The sequence below is a fragment of the Pseudozyma flocculosa genome (genome assembly GCF_000417875.1).
Source record: "Pseudozyma flocculosa PF-1 unplaced genomic scaffold scaffold00026, whole genome shotgun sequence".
Classification (NCBI taxonomy): Eukaryota; Fungi; Basidiomycota; class Ustilaginomycetes; order Ustilaginales; family Ustilaginaceae; genus Pseudozyma; species Pseudozyma flocculosa.
In genome coordinates, this window is record NW_006920894.1 from 49,767 (window position 1) to 63,407 (window position 13,641).

Below are 13,641 nucleotides of genomic sequence, written 5' to 3' on the forward strand. Positions count from 1 at the left end.
GCGGCGGCAGCGGCGTGGAACGACTCGCTCGACTCGGCGGCCGCCGCCGTCGAGAGGAGCTTGTTGGCAAAGTGCGGAAAGGCCGAGGCGAAAGAGTCGGAGCGGGCGCGGACGGGCGAGGCGTAGACGTTGATGTTGCGGCTGATGAGGAAATCCTCGAGGGCATCCTTGGCCGTCGGGAGGAAGTCGCTGTTGCTCCGGTTGAGGCGCAGCTTGAAGACGGCCTCGCCACCCTGGCGCTGACGGAGGATGGGCGCGACGACGATGTTGAGGTCGTGCTTGAGGCGCTCGGCGAGGGCGACAAAGTCGTGCGTCTGCAGCACCGCCGACAGCTCGAGCGAGTTGGGCGTGCGGAACTCGGCCTCGAACGGCACGTGGTCGAGGAGCATCTGGGCCGCAATGTGGATCTGCGACTCGGGCCCAAAGATGGTGACGAGGTCCGACGCCGACTCCTTGGGCGGGAAGCGGACAATGGAGCTCGTCTTGCTCTCAATGTCGTGGATAAAGATGGCCTTCTCGCCCAGCAGCGTGCGGTGGTAACGCCGCGAGATGGCGACCGTCTCGGTGACGTAATCCTTGTCCTTTGGGTTGACGAGCTCCATGACCGACTGCTTGAGGTTCTCGAGGTTGATGGCGTTCTTGGCGGGCGTGCGGGCGATGACGTTGTCCTCGTTGTCGAGGTAGCCGCCGAGCGCCGCAAACTCCTCGGCGTTGGAAAACTTGACGTAGACGCCGTACTTTTTCATGATGCGCTGGATGTTTTTGCCGCCGACGCCGATGATGCGCTTGTGGTAGGCCTCGGGGACGTGGAACGACATCTCGGCGGGCAGCTCCTCCTGCAGCAAGCCGAGCCCCTGGAGGACGCCGGCGCGGTCGTTGCCGCTGATGTCGATGAGGAAGTTGTAGTCGTTGAAGGTCTCGAACTTGATGCGCACGCCGCACTGCTTCATCACCTTGTTGATCTTGCCGTTCTTTTTCCCGCTGATGAACTCGCGGTGCTCGTTGGCCAGCTCGATCTGGAAGCGGACCTCGAAGTTGAAGCTCTTGACGACGTCGAGGTCGAGGATCGACGAAACGGCGGAGCGGACCTCGCCCTCGAGGCCGTGGACCTCGAAGCAGTTGCCCTTGAAGACGACCTCGGCGCCCGAGGCGTTGCTGATGTGGCGCAGGATGGGCGCCATCTGGGTCGGGTTGAGCGACGCCGGCGACATAAAGACGTCAAACGACACCGGCAGCAGCCACAGCGACGCCACGTAGAACTGGCAGGCCAGCTGCATGATGGAGCGGATCGTCCGCTCGATGTTGACGCGGTTGTCGCCGAAGACCGAGATCAGGCTGGCCTGGCTGCCGATGACGGGGAAGGCGACAAAGGTGCCGTTGTCGAGCATGATGGAGCGCAGCTCCTCGAGCCGCTCGGTCAGCATCCAGTCGAGCTTGCGCGGCAGGATGGCGGCGTCGCGCGAGATGATGCACTTGCTCTTGTGGAGCGACACCTGGAACAGCATGTCGCGCGCCCGCTGGACGCCAAAGAACTCGCCCGTGATGTGGATCGTGTTCTGGCGCCCGGGCGGGGGCGCGTTGCGTCCGCCGCTGAGCGTGCCGGCAAAGGGCGTCGGCAGGTAGACGTTGGTGCCCGTCTCCTCCTGGATCGTCTGGACGACGCACCGCTTGCGGCCGCCGATGATATTGTGCAGCTTGTAGTCGATCTCGCACGTCTCCGAGTGCAGGCCGAGGAGCTCGTCGAGCAGCACCAGCACCTTGACGCGCGCCAGCTCGACGCTCTCAAAGGGGCCCGACACGACCAGCTCGGCCATCCGCTCAGTCTCGAGGCCGTAGCCCAGGTCGGCGCCGCGAGCGTCGCTGGTGATGACCAGGACGCCGGCGCCCGTCGTCGAGGAGATCTCGTCGAGCCGACGGCGGACGTCGGGCTTGACCGGATCGGCGCCCGGAGACGATCCCGACGACGCCTCGAGCACATCGGCGCGCGGCACCTTGATGCTCGACTTGACCTTGAACGGGTTCTCGCGCAGGATGGCGCCGCGCGCGCCCATCACCTGCTGGTACCCGCCGCTCAGGTGGAAGTTGTACTGCGGCACCCGCTTCCGCAGGTTGCTCGAGGCGAGCGCGTCCTGGGCCAGTACATTCTGCGCCGTGCCCGAGCTCGGGTTGAGGCCGGAGAGCGAGAGCGAGCTGCCGTTGAACCCCGGGAAGCCGATGCCGTCGGCGCCGCCGGGCACAAAGGCGCCCGAGGCCAACGAGTCGGGCGTCCCGATCGGCTGCGGATGGTACTGCTGGTAGGGGTAGCCGGATCCGTTGGCACCGCTGCTGTTGGGGAAGGGCAGCGCGTCGCTGCTGCCATAGGCGGGGAACGACAGCTGCCGCGGGAAGCCCTGCTGGCCGGCCAGCGGCGTCGACACCTTGGGCTCGTCGGGCTGCACCGGCGCAAACGTCACCAGGCATTGGTGGCTCGCCATGACATCGAGGCTGAGCCGCTGCATCGCGTCGACCAGGTCCTTTGAGCTCTGCGAGTGCGGCATGCCGCCTCCGTTGGCGTTCGAGAGCGAGTTCGAGGCCGAGTGGTTGGCGCTGTTGGGGTCCGAGTGCGACTGCTGCTGGGTCTGAGAGTGGCCCTGGCCGGGCAGGCCGTCGCCCCGGGCGCCGTTCTGGGCGCCAATGGCGCTGCTGGGCGCGGTGCTGTCCGCCGAGAACGACGCCGACGACGAGAAGTCGAGCGAGGAGCGGGTGCCGATCGTCGAGCGGCTATCGCGGCTGATCTGGGCAATGGACCGGTCCAGGTTGGCCAGCAGCGGGTTCGGTAGCTTGGGCATCGTGGTCGGGTCGAAGCCGGCGTTGGAGAGCTCCGCCTTTTCGGAGCCAGAGACGCTGTTGCCGGTCCCGGCGGCGGCGGCTTCGCTGTCGGCCTCTGCCTCGGCCTTTTCCTGGCCCACGGCCTCTGCGATCCGGTCGCTGGTGCGCTTGCCGCCAAACGCGCTCGGCATGAAGGCCTTGACGCTGGGCGGGAAGCGGGACCGCATCGAGCCCAGCCTGCCGTGGAACGACGACGGCGGTGGTTCGGTCACGGGCGGACGACTCGATGGAGGAGGCGGCGGAGGCGGGCCCTGCGACCGCATCGGGTCGACGGAGCCCAGGCCGCCGGTCACTGTGGCGCTGTCATGGACAAAGCTGGACGCGCCCGTGGACCGCGGGATGGTGAAGGATGTCGAGTAGAGATCCATGCTGTCGGGTGATGGGGTCCAGAAGCCGCGGTAGAGTTCGCCGAGGCTCCGGGGAGGACTGCCAGCTCAAGTCGACCTTGCTTGGCAGAGAAGGGGGGGGAGAGAGAGTTGAAGAGGGGGGCGAGCAAGGAGAGTTCCGAAGGCTTCTTCCTGCAGGCTTGCTGGCAGATGCGTTATCGCCTGCCGGTGTGAGTGATCCGTGCTAGCTTGCGATGCCGCCAGAGATGGGGGAGCGACCGCGAGTAGAGGGCTCGGGTATGAGTTGGCTGGTAACGGGATGGTAGCGCGAGCTGTCTCGGCCTGACCTTTGAAGCGTGTCGAGACGAGGCGATGCGGCTCCGTGGAGGAGGACCGACCGGAGGACCGTGATCGCGCCGAGCTCAAAGATGCCGGCGAGGGTGGCTCAGTTGACGAGGGGATTAGGGTAGCCGTCGAGATGCGAAGGTGTGTCGAGTTGGTATACAGCTGACTGACGAAAGCGGACTGCTTGGCCGGGCAAACGGGCGAATGGGTGCGTCTTCCGAGGTTTCCAGAACCGACTCGGAAAGCGCCGAAGCGGAAGCTGAAGGGGCGGGGAAACGTGGGTGGTCCCAAAGACAAAGGTTGGTGCGGTGGCGACCCGAGCGCTCCGGTGGGGTCAAGGCAGGCAAGCAGCGGCGAGGGCACAACCGTCACTCGGGACGGTGTGACTTCTCGGCCGGTGCGCAAGATGCCAACGACTCAAGAGGCAGGCGAGGCGGGGCGAGACGAGGCTGTCCTCGTTCGGACGCTTGCCGATCGGCTGCCGCAGAGACTGCCTGGGAAGAGCAGAGGCTGGTAGCGCCTCGCGGATCGATGCCGAATGGACGTCGGTGAGATGCAGCGGGCGAGCGGAAGCCGTCGAGCGTCGCAGGGATGGGTTCAAGAAGGGGAGGCGTAGGTCGAATACTCTGCGGGCCGTGAAACGAAGATCGAGGGTATCTACCGAGACGCAAGGGGCCGGAGGTAGCGTTGCAGCAGCGGTGGCTGTAACCTGATGATGGTGGTGGTCGTATGGGGTCGTGCAAGGCCAGTATCGCAAGCCGAGTCCTCGCTCTTTTGTAGCTGACGGGGGGCCCACGAGTTACCACCGATGGCCTATCGAGGGTCCGGCGAGCCGATGCTGGAGAGGGTGCGGAGCGATCGGTCGGCGATGGGTGGCGCAGCGTTGAAGCCAGCAAGTGCGTTTGTCAAGACGACCGGCTGGGTGCAGCTGCGGCTGTGCAGGAGGCGAAGAAGGCGAGGAGCGACGTGCCTTCGAGGCCGCAAGGGTGATGACGTTGGTGGCGGTGGTGCGATGAGAGGATGGAAGGTGGCGGTGAGGGAGCGACGACCGGAGTGCGGCTTTGGTTCGCTGTGCAGAGAAGCCGTCCGGGGCCAAAAAGGGGGCGGGCGACTCGACTTTGCACGGCAGCCTAGGTCGACGATGCTTTTTTTCTTCCTGCGTCTAGGCCGACTCGGGAAAGCGGCAGGCCAACAGACGGGGCGGCGAACGCGGGAGCGGCGAAGACGAAAGAGAGATGCGGGAGAAGACGGGCGGGGGGGTATTCTTGAGATGGTGGTGGTGGTGGTGGAGCGAGGCGGGCGGTCGCGAAGGAAAGCGGAGGCCAACACGAAGGGACGCCGGGGGGGCCAGCAGGAGGCAGCGCAGCGGCGAGATCGAAAAAGGACGATCGAGAAGCCGCTCGAGTCGGGCGTACGTCGTGGCGGGAGCGAGCCCAAGGCGGCGGGCGGGGTCCTGCCAGGCCTGCCTGCTGCCCTGCCAGGCCCACACACAGCCTCACCTCACCCCCTTCCCAGCCATGCCAACGGCGGCCTCGAGCCAGGCGAAAAAGGGGAAAAAGAGAAAAAGAAAAAATGGCGGAGGCGGCGGCTGCAGCTGGCCGGCAGCGGCGCTGGCTGGCTTGCTGCTGGGGCGGGCCAAAGGAGAAAAAGAAAAAGAAAAGAAAAAATGACACACCGGCCTGCCTGCCTGCCTTGGTCTCTGGCTGGCCCACACGCACGCAAAGACCGGCCGGCCGGCAGCGGCGTCAGCGAGCGCTCGGGAAGCGAGCGAACACAGCCAGAAGCAACGTACGTCGGTCTCTTCTTGGGCGAGCAGCAGCAGCAGCAGCAGCGGCGGCGAAGGGCAAACAAACCAACGACGACGGCGGGACCGACGACGAGGCCAGACAGGCAATGCCTGATGGTGATGAGCCGCGTTGGCGACAGGCCAGGCTAGGCCCCCGGCGACGACGACGATGGCCGGCGACGATGATGCTGATGATGATGCCGACCTGCCTCCTGCCTCGGCGGGAGCCGCAAGCAAGCAAGCAAGCAAGCAAGCAAGAAGCGGAAGCGGCCGAAGGAGAGAAGAGCAAGCAAGCAAGCAAGCACGGCCCGATCAGCGCCTCGACGCACTCGCACCGAGACCCTGACCTGGCCCGCCTAGCCTACCTGCTTGCTGCTGCTGCTGCTGCTGCTGCTACTAAGCTGCTGCGCTGTGCTCGACAAAGTCCCCGCAGCCGATGTGCTCTTTTGGCTGCTTCGGCTTTTGTCGCGCTGTCGGTTCTTCGGTCTTCTGGCCTGCCTCCACACGAGCAAAGGGTCGAGACGAGACCGCGCGGACAGAAGGGAGATCGTACGTGTTGCACCAGCAGCCAGGCGGGCAGAGGAGAGCGACACCGAACACATCGTCGGACGAGCCCATGGTCGAGTATGTACTAGTGTAGCGGACAAAGGGCCAGGCCTCATGTTTACGAGATCAAGAGCAGGGCGGGGGGCCTTCCACCCCACCCTACTCTGCACCACCCCGGCGGCGACGACCGCGGTCGAAGGTCGAGGGTCAGGTCGATCAGGTCGGGCCGGATCGGCTCTCTGTCCGAACGCATGGCAAGGCATGGCTTGGCTCCTCCTTCCTACGCCTACGCCCTGGCCTGCCTGCCTGACTCGCTCGCAGTCGTCGGCTCGGCCGTCCCGACCCCACTACTCTACACCTTGTTGCTCGCAGGCAGGCCGGGTTGCTCGAAACGCAGTACGCTCCGCGGGTTTGAGGCACAGCATACAGGTGCACGGCACACCGCCCACCCCGGATAGCGCTGCCGGCAGCGGGTCGCGTTTGGGCCACGCTCGGCCTGGCATTTCCGCAGGAAGCACCAACAAGCCAGCTCTAGCCCGCCAACACGTTCGTGGTCGGTTCACTCTCCGTCCCTCGGCGCGGGCGCCAGCGTGGTGGTGGTGGTGGTGCACGCCCCCTCGGGTCGGCCCGTCCGTCCCGTCGATCGGCGCGCCCGACGCCAGCGCGCGACATGACCATGCCATGAGTCCCCAGGCTAGATTGTATTGCTCTTCGACTGCCGCTACCGCGCAGAGAGCTCAGCCACCACGGCCCACTCGCGCACGAGGACCGGCTTGCGCAGCTCGACCCTGCCGCCGCTCTGCGTCTTGGCCCCGTCGCCCTCCTCTGCTCCACCCTCACCGCCGCCCTCGCCCTCGCCCTCGCCTCGATCCGCGCGGTACATGACCTCGTCCTGCCAACCCAGCACCAGCACCCGCATCCCGCCGACCCGGATGACGCCGCTCCGCAGTGGCACGTAGTCGACGTCAAACGCGACGCTCGCCTCGCCCGTCGCCACGCCATCGCCTCCGTCCGCCTTGAGGTCGATCCTGACCGGCGCCAGCAGCTGGAGCGTCGAGCCGCGCCGCTCAAAGTCTTCGCCTTCCACGTCCGGCAGCGCGCCGTCGAGCAGGTGGTCGACATCGATGTGCGGCCGAGGCCACACCTTCGATGCTCCCTTCGCACCTTGCGCTCCTTGCGCCGCTGACCCGGGCTCGGTTGCCGCTTGGCCGTAGTCGAGGGGATCCGGCCGCTCCTTGGGCGGGGGCGTGGGCGGCGGGTGCGGCGACTCGAGCCGACCAGCATGGCCCCCAGCAGGGTCGTTGTCCTGCCCCTCGGACCCTCCGCGCCGGAGCGAGAGCGAGCCGGTCCGCAGCAGCGGCGAAGAGGCGAGGTTGGCCACAATGTTCTGCTGCAGGCTGCGGCGGACCAGCGGCCTTGAAGGCGTCGATGGCGACGTGAGCGACCGCAGCAGCGATGACGGCTCACTTCGCAGCGCACTGTCCTCGCCGTCCCGCGTCGATGGCGGGCGCGCGCCACTGCGGGGCCCGGACGCGGCGGCGTGCGGCGACTCGGCAGGAGGCTCATGCTCTGGCAGTGGGTGCGCAAGGTGCTGCACGGCGAGGAAGAGCGTGCGGCTGCCGCTCTCAAGCCTGGCGGCAGGACGGGACGCAGTCTGGGCCGCAGTGGGCACCGAGACCGCCGAGGACCGTCGCGACGACATCGATGGCAGCCCCTGCCCGCCATGCCGAGGCGATGCCAGCTCGCTGAGCGGCCGGTCGTCGTCGCTGTCGTCAGAGTCCGGACCCGCTGCCAGGTGTGAAGGGCCGCGGGCACCGGCCTGGCCAGTGGAGCTGGCTGCCGTCAGCGCAAACGCCGCATGGTCGCGCACCCAGAGCTGCAGCGGCAGTGTCACAGCCTGTCCCCTCTTGGCGGAGGCGGCGAGCGACGGCGCTGCCGCAGAGGCGAGGTTCAAGCCGACCTCGATCATCGGCGGAGGCAGGTCTGGCGGCGGCAGCTGTGAGCGAGGCAGCTCGGAGGGCGGGACGAACGGTGTGCCGAGACCGGTCTGGGAAGCAGATGTGGGCGTCGAGTCTGATCCGTCCGTCTCCTTTGCGGCCGCGCCGGCCTCTGGGATTGAAGGCAGATCTGCCTTGTCGAGCGATGTAGCAAGTCGATCCGAAGCTTCGGCCAAGCACCGCACCGGCTGCACGACGGTGCGCCTCCGGATGAGCTGACTGGTCTGCAGCCGGCCGGGCTCGCCCTGGCTCATGCGCCACGCGATGTCGAGGCTGCCGATGGCTTCGGGCAGCACCGTGGTCTGCACAGCCGTGGCTGCATCCGGCCGCGACGTCGTCATGTTGGGACGATGGGCCGCCGGAGACCGGCCATCCCCCAGCGAGACTAGAGAGCGTCGGTCCGGGGTCGATGTCGCCGCACCGCCGCCGGGCCGGCTGTGTGCTGCGGCTGGTAGATGCAAGGCGGGGGCGAGCGGCATCGGAATCAGGGGCCTGGAAGGCTTGTCGCCCTTCGGGACCAGCTGAAAGAGGTACTGGCGGACGTCATCTGGCAGCAGCGGCTCGTTGATGCCCCGCCAAAGGCTACCGACGTCGCTGCCGCTGCCACGGCCATCGGGGCGAGAGGACGACAGATGAGGCCGGTCGATGCTGTGCCACTCCCACTCCGCCTCGGGTCTCACGTCGAGGCCCTCAAAAACGAGGGGCGAAGGGCTGATGTTCTGCACCTGGACCTCGAGCAGGAAGCGTTCGCGGACGCGGTGGTCCGGGTGGAGCGCGTGGGATGCGCAGCGGGGCTCGTGGGTCTTTGTGCGGACCGAGAGGGGCGAGGCGGGCACGGCAAACTTGTAGAACTTGCGGAAGCTCGTCTCTGCCCACGCGACGCCCCCGCCGGGCTCCTGGACGGGCGCCTTGTAGGAGACGGTGCAGATGAGGACGTGCGGGCCGAGCTCGCGGATCTCGTGGCGCACCGTCGTCTCGAGCTTGGCGTCATTGGTGAGCTCGGCTGGATCGCCCTGCGCGGCGTCGGCGACGACGGTGGCGAGGAGGGAGCGGCTGCCCGAGGGCCTGCCGTTCGGACCCGGCCCATCGCCGCCATCGCCGACCTGCATCTCGACGCGGAGGCAGGGGTCCCTGACGGCGTGGCGCGCCTCGTTGCGGACGCAGAGGTAGGCGGAAAAGGCCTCGCCGAGGTAGAGGGTGCCGAAGCTGGCGGGGAGGGTGAGGAGACTGCCGATGGGCCAGTCGCGTAGAGTGCTCGGCACGGGGCAGTGTTCGCCTAGTGATGGCGGCGGTTGGGGGGAGGACGACGATGCCTGGTTGCTGAGCATGTCGTCGCGGAGTGCTGCGGTGAGTGACTGGGCAAAGGCCGGCAGTAAGCGGTCGCTCGTGGCGGCTGCCGGGGAATGGAGCTCGGCGCGCTCGCCGGGTACGAGGCCGTCCATGGGGATGGAATGCCATGCGTCAGCAGATGGCAGGGATGCGAGGTGGGTATCGTCCTCGTGATAGGGCCGATCGACCGAGTGTAGGGCGGGCGTCGAGATGCGCATGACCTTGAGCGAGAGGGCCTGGGATCCCTTTGCGAGCATGGGGGCGCTGGGTGCAGGCAATGCAGCGGTGCTCGACGGGGCCAGCTGGCCGCTGGGAGCAGCCGCAGGAGCAGGAGCAGCGAAGGCGGCATGGCGGGGATTGCTGCGCGAGGCGGAGGGCGGCGATTGTGCTGATGGTGCGCCGGAGGCATTGTAGGTGGCAGACGAAGACGAGGCAAAGGAAGGGATGCGGTCCATCTGTGGGGGAGCGGCGTGAGCATAAGGTGAGGATGAGGGGTAGCGCGGCGGCGGCGGCGGCGGTTGTTGGCCTAATGGTGCTGACTGCTGCTGCTGCTGCTGCTGCTGTGGGAGGTAAGGATGGCCATCGTTGGATGGAGGTGGCTGTGGAGGCGGCGGCTGCTGTGGAGAAGTCGAGGCGGCAGCCGACGTTGGTATCCCTCGTCGGTCGGTTGCTGCCGTTGCGATAGCGGACTGGTCCGACATCGTAGTTCCTCGTTGATGGTGAACGGTGGCGAGCGATGGCAACGGGGGTCGAGAGAGGGATGGGCGAGGCAACAAAGGAGCGAGAGTCTTTGAGTGGCACCAGGCCAGCCAGCCCCCGACTGAGCGCCTCTGGCGTGCTCGGACCATGCCCTTTGGATTCCAGAGGCTGACGTCGGATCCGCAAACATGGGCCAGGGCTAAAGAGGTGGACCGGGAGGACGCGTCGCGAAGTCACAGCGCGCCAGTGTCCGTGGCCAAGGCAGAGGGGTTCACAGAGCAAAGGGGCGAGAGAGAAGTGTGTGCTTCTCGCCAACCGCCAGCTTCCTCTACAACACCACATCCCAACGCACACGGCATCGGTCCTTGCTTCAAGCCATTGCACAGACCAGACAGGCTCGCTCTTGGATCAAACCCCCGTACAGCCAAGGACAACACAAAAACAAGCACTGCCGCGAGGAACCGGCACAACGACCGGGACAGGGACCAAGAGCACCATTGCCCCTCGCCCCCCGCCCCTCGCCCCTCGCCATCCCCAGACGCCAGCGGCCATGGCGTCCCTAGGCACCCAGGCAGACAGCGTCAATGTACAGATCGTGCACCTCTCGGGCAACACCCGCATCGCACACGCTCCAAAGGCAGCAAATGTAGAGTGAGTCTCCCTCACCGTCGCCGTGCCTGTTCCCCCGACATCACCGCCCGTTTAAACCCAGCACACCTCTGACCTGACCTGACATGGCACCTTGCTCCCCGTCGCACCACGCAGCCGCCTGTACACTGCCGGAGATGACTACTTCTTCCGCATCCTCGGCACCACCCTCGACTCGCGCCAGGACCCCATGATGGTCGAGGACGCCACCAATGCCCTCACGTGGATCGAGGCAGATCACAACTACGTCGTCACCGCTTCCGAGGACGGCTGCGTGCGCCTCTACAGCCACAGGCCCGTCGACCACGAGGGCATGCCCCTGCCCCCCACACACCTGCAATCGATCCTCCGCCGCGAGTCGCTCCCCGTCCGCTGCGCCGCAATCGAGCGCGCCGTCGGGCCCGACAAGCATCCCCGCGTCGCCGTCTGCTCCGACGAGCTCATCGTCCGCGTCGTCGACGTCGGCGATCCGAGGAGGGTGCAGCTCCTCACGGGCCACTCGAGGGGCGTCCGCTCCGCCGCCTGGAGCCCCATCGCCCCCATCCTCATCACGTCGTCGTCGGACGGCAGCGCACGGGTGTGGGACCTGGGCTCATCGGAGCCAAACTGCCTAAAGGTCATCGACGGCATCCTCCCCGCGGCGCGGCCCGAGAGCGACGTCGCCTGCACCGCCTGCTGGCACCCGTCCGGCAGCCACTTTGTCATCCCCTCAAAGGCCCACGAGCTCGTCATCATGAACGCCCAGACCCAGTCGCCCTCGTGGGTCCGCGCCGGCTCCTACCTCGCATCGTCCTCCGGCACCGTCCCAAGCCCAAGCGGCAGCATCAACGCCATGGCCTACAGCCCAAACGGCAGGTACCTCGCCGTCGGCACCTCGGATGGCCAGGTGACGGTGTGGGACTACTCGTCCAAGCAGGCCATCCGCTTCAAGCGCTCCGAGGGCCTCGTCACCGGCATCAGCTGGCACCCCTCGCGCGACGCCCTGGCCTGGACCGACAACCAGGGCGTGCTGGCGCGCTGGAACGACGTCGTCGGCCCCGCCTACCCGAGCCCTTACGAGCACGTCGAGTACCACGTCGGCAGCGCCAAGGGCTCGAGGCGGCCGCGCGACCAGGTCGACGATCTTTTCGAGGGGACCGGCATCGACGACGATGACGACGACGACGGCGGCGTGGATCCTGGCGCGCCCGGAGCCAACGGGCGCGCGGCCGGGCCAATCGACGAGGATGACGACGACGGTGATGGCCTCGAGGACTTTGTCGTCGATGACGACGGCTACGCCCATTATACGCGGCGGGCCCTCGTCAACGGCCGAGGGGCTGGAGACGAGGACCACCACGGGCGCTCGCGAAGAGGGCGCAGCGCCGGCGGCTCCAAGCCCACCTTCATCCAAGGCACCAAGCCGCAGGAGCCGTTCCAGCCCACGTCGACGCCGATGCGGGCACAACGCCGCTACCTCTCATTCAACATGGTCGGCATGGTCACCGCCGTCGACCAGGACACGCACCAGACGATCTCGTTTGAGTCGTTCGACATGGCCGCACGGCGCAACTTCCGCTTCACCGACCACCACGGCTACTCGATGGCCTCGCTGGGCCCGCAGGGCGTGCTCTTCGCCTGCAGGCAGCAGGGAGACAGCCCGAGCGGCGTCTACTTCAAGCCCTTTGAGTCGTGGAACAGCCTCGGCTCCGAGTGGACGCTCAACCTCGTCGGCAACGAGCAGGTCGAGGTGGTGGCGCTGAGCGGTGGCGACGCTGCGCGCCCGGCAGGCTCCGACGGCGACGGCCGCGACGCCTCGCAGTCGGGCCAGGGGATCGCCATCGTCGCCACGTCCAAGGGCTACCTGCGCTTCCTGTCGACGAGCGGCATGCAGCTCTACTTGTGGGCGCTCGGCCACCAGGTCGTAAGCATGGCCGCCAGCAGCCGGTACGCGTTTGTCGTCTACCGCGCCGCTGGTGGCGCCCTCAACGATCACCAGAGCCTGGGCTACAGCGTGATCGATCTGCACAACTTTGACGTGGTGCAGGAGGGCCTGCTGCCGCTGGCGAGCAACGTCCACGTGCGCTGGGTCGGCTTCAACAGCCACCATCTACCGGCCATCTACACGTCCGACGGCGTCCTGTTCGCCCTCGACCGCGCCCATCGCACGCGCCAAGGCCGCTGGGTGCCGCTGCTCGACACCAACCTGCTCAAGGATCGTTCGTCGTCAGTGGCCGAGGGCGGTGCGGCGGCGACGGCGACGACGACGAGCGAGGCGGCGATGCGGGCCACGTCGAGCCTCAACTACTGGCCCGTGGCGCTGTCATCCAAGCAGCTGATGGTGCTTTTCCTGCGCTCGGGCCAGCAGTACCCCGAGGTCGACGGCACCCGCCCGCTGATCCAGGAGCTCGACCTCGAGGTGCCGCTCATCAACCGCGAGAGCGGGACGGGCGCGCAAGAGGAAAAGTCGCTGCGGGAGTCGCTGATGGCCTCGATGGTGCGCGACGCACGCTACGCCGGCTTGGCGCCGCCTGCCGACGAAGCCGGGCTCGACGCCGGCATGCTCGAGATGGGCTCCGACAAGGCGCTGCTGCAGCTCATCCAGCTGGCGTGCAAGGCGGACCGCCACTCTCGTGCGCTCGACGCGGCGCGGCGGCTGCACTCGACGCGGACGCTGGACGCTGCGCTGCAGATTGCCGCCTTCTTCCACCTGCCCAGCCTGGCCGACCGGCTGGTGGAGCTGCGGCCGGAGCTCGAGGAGCGGGCGTCGCGCGTCGACGACGAGGCGAGACGGTGGTGCGACCCGAGCATGCGGGGCGGCCCGGCCTACTCGTCGCCGCTCGCCTCGATCGGCGGTGGCAGGCCGAGGTTTGACGACGAGTCGACGTCGGCGTCGTCGGCCAAGCGGCGGCGGCTGCTCAACGACGCGCTGGCGGGCGACTTTAGCCGTGACAGCCCGCGGCGATCGGTGGCGAGCACTGCGTCGCCCCACGCCTCGCGGCGCACGGCCGATGTGCATGCATCGTCTCCCCGCGCCTCGACGCCGCCGCGCGCAGCACCCTCTGCGGCCGCAGCATCGGCGGTGGAGCCGTCGCCGGCCATGGTGTCGTCGATGTCG

The 13,641-nt window shown here is 67.4% G+C and overlaps 3 protein-coding genes across 3 annotated transcripts in view; 1 reads left to right on the plus strand and 2 right to left on the minus strand.

Moving 5' to 3' along the window:
• Nucleotides 1-3,236, minus strand: part of PFL1_06405 (uncharacterized protein) — a gene marked incomplete at both ends in the record, with an annotated part of 4,292 nt that extends 1,056 nt beyond the window's left edge. The window contains one exon of the mRNA XM_007883948.1: nucleotides 114-3,236. Coding sequence (XP_007882139.1) covers nucleotides 114-3,236 — 3,123 coding nt within the window. The remainder of the gene's footprint in view (nucleotides 1-113) is intronic.
• Nucleotides 3,237-6,592: 3,356 nt separating this feature from the next.
• On the minus strand, nucleotides 6,593-9,652 carry PFL1_06406 (uncharacterized protein; the record flags this gene model as incomplete). Its single annotated transcript, XM_007883949.1, has 2 exons — nucleotides 6,593-9,095; nucleotides 9,177-9,652. 2 exons carry the CDS (start codon nucleotides 9,650-9,652, stop codon nucleotides 6,593-6,595), a joined length of 2,979 nt encoding a protein of 992 aa, XP_007882140.1.
• A 794-nt stretch (nucleotides 9,653-10,446) lies between these two features.
• PFL1_06407 (uncharacterized protein) overlaps nucleotides 10,447-13,641 on the plus strand; it is a gene marked incomplete at both ends in the record, with an annotated part of 3,866 nt that continues 671 nt past the window's right edge. Inside the window, 2 exons of the mRNA XM_007883950.1 lie at nucleotides 10,447-10,547; nucleotides 10,662-13,626. Coding sequence (XP_007882141.1) covers nucleotides 10,447-10,547; nucleotides 10,662-13,626 — 3,066 coding nt within the window. The remainder of the gene's footprint in view (nucleotides 10,548-10,661; nucleotides 13,627-13,641) is intronic.